The 12,808-nt window shown below is 42.7% G+C and overlaps 2 protein-coding genes across 2 annotated transcripts in view; both read right to left on the reverse strand.

Moving 5' to 3' along the window:
- Nucleotides 1–1,156: 1,156 nt before the first annotated feature.
- Nucleotides 1,157–5,464, reverse strand: alkbh5 (alkB homolog 5, RNA demethylase). Its single transcript, XM_030094494.1, has 4 exons — nt 4,171–5,464; nt 4,004–4,084; nt 3,789–3,911; nt 1,157–2,512 (listed from the first exon to the last, which is right to left on the reverse strand). The coding sequence occupies exons 1-4, from the start codon at nt 4,887–4,889 to the stop codon at nt 2,353–2,355; spliced, it is 1,083 nt and encodes a 360-aa protein (XP_029950354.1). The 5' UTR covers nt 4,890–5,464; the 3' UTR covers nt 1,157–2,352.
- Nucleotides 5,465–8,664: 3,200 nt separating this feature from the next.
- Nucleotides 8,665–12,808, reverse strand: part of myo15ab (myosin XVAb) — a 58,473-nt gene continuing 54,329 nt past the window's right edge. The window contains exons 73-76 of the mRNA XM_030093359.1: nt 10,462–10,595; nt 9,214–9,347; nt 8,918–9,058; nt 8,665–8,826 (exon numbers count right to left, since the gene is read on the reverse strand). Of these exons, the coding sequence (XP_029949219.1) occupies nt 8,725–8,826; nt 8,918–9,058; nt 9,214–9,347; nt 10,462–10,595 (511 nt within the window). The 3' untranslated portion in view covers nt 8,665–8,724. The remainder of the gene's footprint in view (nt 8,827–8,917; nt 9,059–9,213; nt 9,348–10,461; nt 10,596–12,808) is intronic.

A 12,808-nucleotide genomic window follows, 5' to 3' on the forward strand; every position in this document is an offset into this window, starting at 1 on the left:
TCACAAAGGAAGTGTGGTAACGTGATGTTTTCCCTCCTTGTTTAATAATCATCTTGTGATTGTTCGCTCTAAAATATGAAATTAATCTTATTAAACACAAGATGACCTGAAACCAGATTTTTTCTGTATGTGCTATACATTGCAGATTCTTCTTGATTTGAGAAATACTGTCCATGAGCAACACCACATTCTCCTGAAGTCTAACCTCCCTTTTCTCCTTGCCATGAGGTGAAAACATTCACTTCACTAATATGAGTAGATAAATAAAAACTATCACCTTAAACCATACTAAAAACTGCTGGAAAGCTGTAAACTACTGTCTGCACAAACAATTGAGTAATCAAACTGTGCAGGACAATCATGAAAGATCAAAAATCACTTTGAAATAATCTAAAGATAAGACTGATGTGTTTTAAGTATTAAGAACAAGATAAACTCTTTGATTAGAAAGACACGAGAAGTTGTCCTGCTTTTCTGCTTTGTAGGTTAACAAGAGTGAGAAAACCTTTGGACTTTATTCGAGCCTCCGTTTAACTCTTTCCAAACATACTGTGACCCTGAGTTTAAAAATACTTTGAACAAGAGATCCCAAGTTTCAGTAGAACAAAATAAAAATTTGTATCAAGCACTATGTGATAAATGATGTTTGTTACTACAATTCTTGCGAGGTTTGTGCATCATTGCTGTTTTAGTGTGGCACTGTCAATTTGCTTTATTGTAGGTTTTAAAAATGAACAGTATTCTGGTTTTGTGAACCCATTCAAGTCCCAGGAGCCCAAAGTAAAACAAACACTTGACAAGTCTGTATTCTGTGGAGCAGTTCTTTTTTTTTTGTATGTGGTCTGAATGGTCAACTGTGCATAGTTGTGTAACTCAACATGTGAAGAGTGTCTTGTGACTTAAATTCAAAGGTATCCTGCAGATCCGTTCTTCCCAATCCAGACTGGGGAGCCATTCGAGATCACAGGGAGCTGGAGGTTTTGCTTGCTTTGATGGAAAAATCAGACTTAAAAACACTAGATAAAACATTCTGAGAAACTTTATAGAATAGGAACAGACCTGCCAAAAAAAAAAGTCACGTGCTGGTCGTCCGTCTGCACGTGAAATAGTATCAGATGTGTTTGTGGTCAGAAAAGTCCAGTGAGATATTATGCAGTTTCAGCTTTATTCTTTATTGAGCCTGCACCTTTTTCAATCAAAACAATGTGACTACTAAAAAGTCATAAAACTACCTCATGTGCCCCAACTGTCCCCTCTTTGCCTCATGCAGATCAGTTTTACTGACACGTTTGCAAAGTGTCAGAGCTTCAGAGAGCCATGAACGCGGACACTCATCTGTTTTTAGCAAGCAATTGCTCCTCTGAACTGGGGTTATTTTTGTTCCTGTGTAACTCCAGACAAACTTAGCAGTCAGCTAATAACTACCCCCGCCAAATACGGCAGATGGGAATAAAGTAACATTTATGTGTTTACTGCAAGGACGTCTGGAAACTGAGCTCCCTTTCTGACCCAATCAACGCACGACAAAATAAACGGTGGTTTCGGTCAAATTAAGTTCTGACTGACCCCAGTTTCACTCGACTGAATGAAAAAAAAAAAAAAAAAGTTAGTGTTAATGAGCATCAGCAGTAACATGGCCTCTGTCACAGTAGAGGGCAGAACAACAAACAGGAGCGTAAAACAAGACCTGAGTTCTCCGGCGGCCCCATAAAGCATCACCTTAATTACTGCACGGCACTGTGACCTCCATCCAGATGATCCAGTCAAATCTAACACCCCGAACATGACTGCACATCTGCTGACACTTAAAAACCGCAATACAGAGGCCGAGGCGAACAAGAGCGAAAGTGTGACGTGGCACAGTAAAAGGTGTAGATCAGAGGTGTAGGTGTGGAAAACAGAAATAGATTCATTCTCCATAAAAGTCCCTCAATCAAAAGACTATACAAACGTATTATACATTATAACAAGTTAGATTACAGCTCAGGTTTGCCTTTGTACAAGTCCTCATGATCCTTTAAGCTCTTCAGGTCTGTACACCTTGGTTACAAAAAATACATGCTATTGTGAGGTTATCTATGAACAAAGAATGATAAATTTAAGGTAAATGAAGAGAGCCTAACTGCAGAGAGAAACTCCAGAGTCTGTAATGAAGAGAGCTTTGTCTGCCAGAAACAAAAATACACTCAAACTGAACCAGACTCAAATGAAAGTTTAGACAACGGGATGACTGTGCTCCTCCGTCCAGACTACAACTGGACCAGGATACAAACACCGATCAAACGATGGGACAATATTGAAATATATAAAAGAACGGATAATCAGATGTGTACATGAGTGTGGCAGGAGTGCTCAGTGGCGTCTCATTTTCACTTTGCGGCCCGAACTCTCCCGGTGTTTGTCGTAGTCTTGCTTGCGCCTCCAGTAGTTCTCTGAGCTGATGCTGCGATGACTTGGACGAGAGAGAGAAGGGTGTCTGTTCTCTTCTTTGTCCATCTCCAGAACCCTCGGCCTGGTGGAGACACATACGAGTTAGTTATAACAAGCTGACAGACTGGACACTGCTTTAATTCCAGCGCTAGATTACTCTTGTGCCTTGTGGTGTGGATCCCTGGTCCAGAGAGAAAAAAAAAAAAAAAAAAGAAGGATTGAACACTGCAGTCACATTGTGACTGATGCATTTAAACAAGGGACAGAACACATGCTGGACAGCTGTTATGACTTATACTCAACAAAGTCCCTGTCAAAACTTCTCCAAAGCAGTGCTGAGTGCTGAGCTCAGCAGTATCCAGCATATGGGGAGATTACAGTGGAGGTATCATTACCAGCTGAGAAAAAAAAAAGAAAAACGCATTTTAAATTCAAACTGCTGCACACAATCAAGAGCCTCTAAAATCTGTCACAAAGTGAGGACTTTGAGGACAGACAGCGAGTCTAAATCTTGGAACACTTGAAAATTAATTTAACACGCTTTCTAGTTTTACCACAAACTTTACCCTGCTGTGGTCACTTAAAATACAGTGGCACTTTTGAGTTTTTGTTCTCAGTTTTAGGAGCAGATGTGAGACAGAGAGGCCCCACTGGGAAGACAACCATACTGAAGTATGATTCATTTTATGTGTCGAGTCTACATGATTCCTTTCCCTCTTGAAAGGCAAAGGTTTTTTTTTTTTTAGCTTGATCACGTTTGGCTACATTCAAACAGTAAACACTGAAAACAGAATGATTGAATCAATTGAACAATGTCCAGAACAGGTCAAGGATGCAGAAGCACCACACCGAACGCATACAACAATGGCCACCATGAGACTCTTATCCAACCGGATGGCTGAGTGCCAGAGTGTTGCTGTGTTAAATAACACTGCCTGCATATATAACTAAATGTTTGACATTAAACTGCTGCATTCGATCTGTGTCTGCTCGTCAATGGCACGAGGTGAAGAAACCACGACGCAGAAGTTTTTAGTGGGTTTTTACAAAACATAAGCAGCAGTCCTGTCTTTTCGGATGCAGTCAGATATAACGGCTATGGTTGAGTTTTGAACTAACATTAATGGGGCCAATAGAGACTCCTCAATAAACCTTTTTCCAACGGACTCAAAATGACACACTCTGGACAGGACATAACTGTAATACCAAATGTCAACTGGGTTTGAGAATGTCAATTCTAAAGCATAGGGTAACAAAACATTTCTTCTATTCATACTGACATCTGTTTCAGAACACTTCTGGTTGTACTCAGTTCAGTTTGGACCTTTGAGGAAGTAGACTTAAAAAGCCTTTAATACCTGTGAGCTGCATCAGGGTCTGCTTTGCGATGAGAGCGTTTGGTTTTCATGGCTGTTGGCCTCTCAGAAAGAGAAGAGCTTAAAGGGCTGTCTGCATCCAGTCTGGGAGCATCAGGTCTGGTCCTAACAAAAAGAAGGGGAAAAAGCAAAACCACTGACATCAGAGCAAGACTTTGATTTGATGAGTTTCTAAAAACACACACACAGTAACTTACTTTCTGAGAATGATGACTGCACGCCGCTCCTTGATGTCTTGAGGCCGGATGCAGTGGGTAATGTCATCAGCAGCATATCCACTGTGAATAAAAGTGAGCATTTAGTGACACTTTAGGCCTGGCAGACACACCAGCACAGTGACTCCGGTCAAAGCAGGGCCAGTCACCTGAGCACCGTGACACTGCCTCTCCTCACAGGCAGGACAAACACCGGCTCCGACACGCGGATGGGTTTGAACTGGAAGCGGCAGCCGAAGCACAGCGCGCTGTCACTGAAGAAGGACACCGACACGATGGGCCGCGCAAAGATGTGCAGGGGATCCACGTGTGACACGATGCACCCGCCCGGCTGGTAGTCGTTGATCACCGCACTGTTGACAAAGCCCTCCGGGATCACGCCGTTGGACACCAGCCGCTTGATCACCAGGTCGTGCACCCAGCCCGGGATCTCATCCACCTCTCCTTTGCGGTACAGCCGCTCCTGACCCGGACCACGCTTCTCCAGCTGGGCTCCGTACGTGTAACCTTCCCCGAAGAAGTACTTGTTGCGGAGGGGCGCCCTGTCCACGGTGTGCTCGCGGTAAAGTCCAGCCTCCCCTTTGGCGACCACCTCGTCGATCTTCTCCTCGATGAGGGCGCACTCCTCCGCCGTGAAGATGCTCTTCTGTTGGATGCTGCTCCGCACCCGGTGGGCCTCCTGCTCCCGGAGCTCCGCGCTGTCGTCGCTGTGTCCGTACTCGTCGTCATCGGAATCCCGGTGTTTCCGCTTTCGGGTCTTCCCGCTGCCGTTACTCGTCCCGTCCGCGTACTTGTTTTTGTAGTCGTCCCTGTGCGGAGTCATGGACTTGAGCTTCTCCCTCAGGTCGGAGTAGCCGCTGGCTGCCATGTCAGCCCTCCACAATATGTGCTGCGACGTGGGCTGGGAGCTAGCACAGAGCGAGCATCAGCGCCGCATGTCAGCAGCGACCTGAGCGGGGCTGCCTGCCGGCGAACGGGCTCAAAAGGGTGGATATCCGAAGCCTCTCTCCTCCGCTCAGAATCGGCTAACATGAGCTAAGTTGACTCGCAGAGTCGTCCCTGCATTGAAGCGGCGGCGTGGAGCGACACTCCGGCAGTCTGTGGATGGGATACGAGCGGACACTGGAACAAACGCAGCCGGAATAACGCTGCTGCGTCGACACCACGCCACACGGAGCCAGCGGCGGGGCTAACGCTGTTAGCTACAGCTAGCTCAGCTAGCCTGGCTGGGTCTGTCCGTCGCCGCCTGGAAATACCGACAAACCACGCTGCGACATTTCACATGTCGCCGCTGAATTCCCAAAATCCGGCGCTCCGGAGACGTCTCCACTCACCGCATGAAATACACGGATAAACAGAAACAGAGCTCCGGCGGCTGCTTCACGCCATCGATACCGTCTCCAAGAAAAACGCTGAAAATAAACTCGTGTAACCTGCCAGAGCCCCGCGCATGCGCAGTGGAGCCCTGACGGCACGGGGCGGGGCTAAATCTGTTTGGGAGCCCTGAGGACATGTTTTAGTCCACTGGCGGTGATTGTGTCCCACTAACCTCTCAATTACCTCCAAGAAGCACTCAAGGGGTTATTTTCCCCATGCATTCAACATGTTTTGTATTACGACGCACTTTTCCCAACATGTTTCATCAACATAAATGTACAGAATCAGAAGTTTTACATATTTACTCCACCACTCTTCTTACTGGGTGGCATTATTGCTTCAATAAACAGCAATAACAACAACAAAAAAGTCCAAAAACAGCCACAAAACGCCAGACTGAACCCAGAGACATATAGTCAAGAAAGCAGACAAAATAACTACAAACAGGTATGGTAAACACAGAAAGACAACTAACATCACCAAAGTACCAATCAGAGGCGGAGCGTGGGTCTCAGTACAGAGGTGGTGGAGGGCCCTTATGATTGTAATTTTACCATTCAAACAATCCCTCATCCTACCATCAAACAACACACTAATGCTCACTTTTATTGAGCCAAGCAAGAAAGCAGAATAAAGTCACAAACCAGTTCACAAACTTGTTCTGAAGAACAAATACACATAAGCACGCGCGCGCACACACACACACACACACACACACACACACACACACACACACACACAAATGCAGCCTGACAGCTGTCAATCTGAGAGCATCCGCTGTCCATGGTGCTGAAAGCTCAGATAAAAAGTCACGGGCTACATCTGCACTATTTTTGATACAGCTTAAATATGAAATGAACACAGCTGGTCTAAAATTACACAATATATTCAGACAGATATAGACACAGCTATCTATATCTTTTGGAATTCACATACAGTATATTAGAAATAAAAAAGACTCAGGGGTCTCTTATATTTGAGAGCAACACAAGGCACATTCAAATAGGCACATGTTAAAAACCACAGCATTCTGACAAAGATAATATTTTTGAAGGTTTCACTGACTCACCAATGGCTCCGATGTTAGGTTTTGGGTAGTACCGCTAGCGGCTAGCATAGTGTTTAGCATACTGTTTAACTTCCCTCCAAAGAGTTCAGAACAAGTGCAAAGAAAAAACTCGTTCATGCCGCACAGCCAATCAGCGCTGGCTTACAGCTCTGATGCATTCATGGACAGTCGTAAATTAAGAATTGGCAAATTGGAGCCCACATTCATATGCGTATACCTTCTCGCACACACTGCACATTTCATTATAATTTACGATTAAATGGGAACACATCACATGAAACGGGGTCCTATGACCTTGTGAGCCCCGGGACGACCGCCCCCTTGCCCCCACTCTGGCTCCGCTACAGGTACCAATATAACTATAAAGTGATTGTAAAAAGACAAACAGTTATCGAATAACTACACAAAATCCAGTGAGAAACAAATGAACCACAGTAAGACAAAGAAGTACCAAGATGAGCCTTAAGACACAAACCAAGTTACATTAATACAAAAATGAAATGAACACCATCTGCTCCACAATGACAAGTAATTAAAACACCCTCATCACAAATGGACACAGACACTATATTATGATTTTTTAATATGTATTATTATTGTTCATATTCTTGAGCTATTATTTTTACTGTACACTTGCTGCTGCAACAATGCAAATTCACCATTGTGAAAATAACAAATACAGACATATAACAACCAGCTGTAAAAATGAATACTGACACATGTCAATTTTAAAGTGAATGACATTAAAGAAAACAAAAAAGTCACAAAACCACAAGAGATACGTTTAAGGAACAAACTGAGATAAAAGAACACCAGTACAGCATGAAACACACACACACACACACACACACACACACACACACACACACACACACACACACACACACACACACACACACACACACACACACACACACACACACACAATATCCTGAGGTGAAAACACTTCATATGAATCAGAAACAAAAAAAGTACCAAAGAGTGGCCCCAACATTCACAATGAGAAATAACAAACAAAAAAACAAAAACAAATGAGACCCATAGTTGCCACAATGGCATTTAAAACAAAGACACACACACAAAAATATACAAGAAAACAAAAATGTATAACACAAACACAATCTGACAAACCTACACAAGACAATAAATTTAAAACATCACAAACAGCTGCAAAGGCATAAAATAAAAAGGAAAATTGTTACGACTTACAAAACAACTTCAAACGAACTAAAAATAGTAACACTGAGAATAAATATAGTGAAACTCAATTTGACCACAAAGTGGCACTAAAAGACCACAGAGAGAGAGAGAGAGAGAGAGAGAGAGAGAGAGAGAGAGAGAGAGAGAGCGAGAGAGAGAGAGAGCTAGAGCAAGAGAGAGAGAGCGAGAGAGAGAGAGAGCTAGAGCAAGAGAGAGAGAGAGAGAGAGAGCGAGAGAGAGAGAGAGATCTACAGCAAAGGAAAAAAATGGCCAGGAAAACAAAAAGAGGAATTTAATTCCTCATGTGGGGAACCAGGAGGTTTCTTGCACGTCAGAACCCAAGAGCACTTTGTCAGTGTCTTTACTTGAAAGTGAACATCTTTAAAAACTGACAATGAGTGTGCAAAATACAGGTTTGCATACAGACCTATGAAATCAGTGAATTTAGTGAAAAAAAGAAGAGACATTTATTGAAAATGTAGAAATATTTTTGTTTTAAAATCAAGAAATTATTTGATTCATCCTTAAACTTTAACAGAAATAAATAAACAGATATAAACAGAAATAAAAGTACTTACTTCTGGGGAGTACCATTCAATAAAATCGTGATTCTCATTTGATTTTGATTTTATTTGATGAATTAAGTGCAGACATGTTCACGAAAAAAACTCAGATTTTATTTTGTTGAAATTTTCTTTACAAAATATGCACCAACACTGGTGTGACATTACCAGTGTTTACACGTCTGATTTTATACTTGATAAATAAAAAAATTTAAAAAACATATGCATTATAAAACTCTGTCATCACACAGCCTGTGCTGCTACCTTACTGTTCATTAAAAACTATTGTACAGTTCAAACAATTTTCTTTTACTAAAAGTATTTTATTAAGTGCTATCATCAAAACTGATATTCACAAAAAAGACTGACCTCAGATAAGCCTTACTTTACATAATCAACTAACAGCTGCAGCTGTGAGGAGGTAGGCTGTTTACAGAGGTTTAAATAACATGTGTAAATACAAATTTGTGTGTGCATTTATGCACGCCGGTGCGCTACAACATGGTGATTTCACAGGGCGGCAGAGTGAGCCTCTTCTCTCTCACGGACATCATGTTTTCCACCTGCATGGCAATGACTCGACACAGCTCCAGGCCCTGTGGACACAGGAAGGCCGCATCAGCCCCGAGAACTGAATCACAGCGGTGGAGACGAGTGTGTCCTTGTCCGAGCCTCCTCTCTGTTTACCTGCTCCAGCTGCAGCTGGACGACCCGCTGCGTGTTTACGTCCCCCAAGGTGAGATCGACGTAGGGGTAACTGGTTCCAGCAGTGGGCCTCTGGGTGCGGCTGGACTGCACCTCTGCCAGGGGGACCACTGCCATCACCTCCTGCAACATGGATACCACCAACCGAACGTCACTACAATACACAACTGTGTGTGTCACACTGCAACTCTGGGTCTCGCTCATCTTCCCGTCACGACAAGCTGGGTCACGCACTGATCTGTGTGTGTGTGTGTGTGTGTGTGTGTGTGTGTCCTTACGTGTGTGTTTTTGTGCAGGAAGTGGAGACCATGTTGACTGGCAGCAAGTATACAGGGTGCGAAGAAAGTGGTGGAGCTGCTGCTGTGGATGTAGAAGAAGGAGGAGCCGAACATGGGGAAGGCACTGACCAGGCCTGGAAGCACAACGGGAGGATTTCACAGGAGTCGTCACATCCTCTGACATTTTTAATGCTCTTCAGTAGACATCACAACATCATTTGTCACTTCTTAGTGTCCACGGGAGTGAGATATATTTCACCCACAAGTTGGCATTTTTGGCGTATTTAGAGGTGACATTATTACACAAGTGATACATTAAACTGTCAGCTTTGTCTTCAAAACTCCAAAACCTGTTTGCATAGAAAATCATGTGCTGTATTTTGGTTGTCTCACTGACTTTATATGAAATTAGCAGCAGTGATGTTTAGAGAGGGACAGGTAGAGCCTGTCTCATTCAAACCTCCACTCTTCAAGCTCTGCTAAGCTTTGCTACAGACGATTGTGGTGTCATCATGTCAAGATCTAAAGAGCCCCGACGGAATGTGAGGATAATTAACAAGTGTGGATTAAAAAAAAAAAAAAAAAAAAAAATCTGCTAATTTGTCAAGGACTGACCATGCAGCAAATTCATCCCAAGAGCCGAGTGTTTGAAGCCAAAAGGATCTGCAGGTAGCTCTGGTGTCACACAGAGTGTGTCTGCAATCAGACAGCTATCGCACTAATTAGACCTGCATGGGGGGGTGTGAAGGAATACGTTTCTGACACAGCAAAATTATTACTTTCTTCGTGAACACAGTATTTGCTCATTAACTGAATTAATAGGGACTTTTATACAATTTACTATTAACACTAATATTTTTTTACTTTATAAATGAGGGTGACATGACACTGACGCTTGTCCCAGCAGACACTGGGTAAACTGCAAGACAACTACGAACTGACAAAAAAACAATGAAAACAATGACCCTGGAGAGAAACTGAAGTTTAAACGACTTAACAGTTCAGCTGGTTAAAAAAAAACAAAAACAAAAAACAAAAGCTGACACCCATTTGATGAACTGCTATGATGAAACTTCTCGTTTCTTTGTTGGATTAGGCAATGAGTTGGGAACTGTAAAGCGTTTGTGAATCCTCTGATCCTGTGTGATTGCCGCATTGAGAGAAACTAATAATGTTATCAGAAAGTGTCCATTTCAGTGAGCCGTTTCTCTGCAGTGCCTCCCCCTTCAACGTGAACAGTCATCTCACCCAGAAACTGCGCTCTGGCCTGGTGCGGGTTCAGGGACTGTACTTGCTGCATGTGCTGCGTCACCATGGTAACCCACTGCTGGGGTGGCTGCTTTTTGAAGAGAGGTGTGGCGATGTATTCCGATAATTCATGTCTGGAGGAGAGAGGAACAGCAACGCAATCTCAGATAAACAGGAGTTGGCTTCACTCTGTGATTTCCAACATTTCTCCAAATGATTTTACACAACTCAGTGAGCTGCTCTGCTCCGCTTTTGGCTCCGTGTGTGGGAGGAAAGAGACGCCGATAACGGCGGCGGGGGCAAGAAATCATGGGAGAGTTTTTATATAGCTGAAGAAGTTAAAAAAAAAAAACTCACAACAAATAATGACTGAACTATAGTCTGGGTCTGTATTTATTGAGCTGCTGCTGCTGCAACAGAAACCAAGAAAAAAATCTTTCACTTTAACTCTGAAAAACTTCCAAACTACTCTATATCACTTCATGTATTAATATATTTAATTTGACAAGTACTATATGCACCAAAAATGGTAATAAACATTAGAATAAGGTGTAAAAACACTGTTTAGTGGTAACAATGTGGTAGATTTTCTTGTTCTACTGAAGCTGTTTGGAAAGGATATTAGGTTACATAAACTGATGTAAAGCACATGTTCAGTTAAAAGATCAGAAAAAGCCAGACAAGAAGTGGAGGATGGCTTCTTCAGAGCAGGCAAACACAGGCCTTTGGCTGTGCATTTACTGTGCACATTGATGACAGGCTGTCCAAGTTCATGTATCAGCTCAGAAAGAAGCTCTGTGACATTTAAAGATAGAAAGAAAACAAAAGGCCTGTGCTTTAGAGACTGGGATGCTATTCTCAGTGTAATTTCTAGGGAGTAGGGGGATCATCACAGGTGGAGGCAAAGTATTTAATCATACTCTGCAATGAAACTTGTACACCGAACATGGAATACATTTATTCTAAGATGTTAACAAGCAAAAATCTGCAGTTTAACAACAGTTTGACTCGTCCACATTCCCAGGGGTGTTTCTAGACCCCGAGGCAAGAGGGACTATGGGGCTTCTCAGGCCCAGAATCATGATGAATGAAGTCCAGGACGAAGGATCAGCAAAGAAATACTTTCATTGATAGCGTTGAAAATTTTGTCATCATCTGTGCCATAGTTTGGAAGAAGTTGTTAACAGACAGACAGACAGACAGACGGACGACGAACAAACAAACCATGACGATTACATTACCTCCGCTGGCAGAGGTAAGTATGTGCTCTAAGTTCGTCATACCACAGAAGTGTGTTGTTAACCACGCTGTCAAATAATGTGAATGATTATATACAGACTTTATTAATGTGTTTTGAAGAAAATCGTTGAAATCACTTTGCACAGATTCAGCTTTCTGGTGCTTGGTATGACTGGGAGTTTGGGACAAAGTCCCTTGGACTACCTCGGACTAACTTTTTTATAATGTAATACACATAGCTTACACATTCTCACTTACCACTATCATGTTTTTTTTTTCATCCTCTTCTTGATTTTTCTTCTCTTAGCGTGCCCTGAAGGATACGTCCACTTCATTTTGTGTGTTTGACAACACTGACTGCACGTTGATGCAAGGGCTTACAGTCATGTCGGCCCCAAGCCCCATGTAAACTGGCAGGGCTCTCAAGTCTCACGCACTGAGCGTGACAGTCACGCATTTCGGTCTTTTGTCATGCACTCATGCCACACATTGTTTTTCTCACGCTGAAAAGAAAAATACTGGTAAATTTGTTTGATGCACCGCTGCTATGGAACTGGGAGGACTCAAACACATCTGCAAGCCTCTCACTTACCTGTCAATAAAAAAAAAAAGGGGGGGGGGGGTGCAATCATTCATTATCATCCATCATCCGTTCAGCTCTGTGAAACTCTTGTGTATATTTTTTGTGTTTCTCACATTTTTCTATTTTAGTGTACATATGTGTCTGTCTTAACTGTATATTTAAATTATATTTAATTCATATATGTTACTTAAAGGTGCATTAAGCAGTTTTACAACCTTAAAAATGCTTATTTTCCACCATAAATATGTTACACATTTTTAATGATGTGTACAATGTGCCCTGACATATTCATTACAAGTACCTCTAACAGCGCTAAATTATCACTTGAAAATTGCAGTGCCAGTCCGGCACCAGCATTTTTTTGGGGAGAATTTGAAAGGAATGACGTAATGCGCGCTCCGGCTGGTTAGGTTTCGTTATGTCCGCCATTACTCCGCCAGATGCTTAGTGAGCAACAACTGAGCAGGAGCTTCCAGAAAGTAAGAAAAGACTGGCTTCCAGCACTGCCACAGCTCCAGCACAGAC

This window comes from Salarias fasciatus, chromosome 6 (genome assembly GCF_902148845.1).
Source record: "Salarias fasciatus chromosome 6, fSalaFa1.1, whole genome shotgun sequence".
Taxonomy (NCBI): domain Eukaryota; kingdom Metazoa; phylum Chordata; class Actinopteri; order Blenniiformes; family Blenniidae; genus Salarias; species Salarias fasciatus.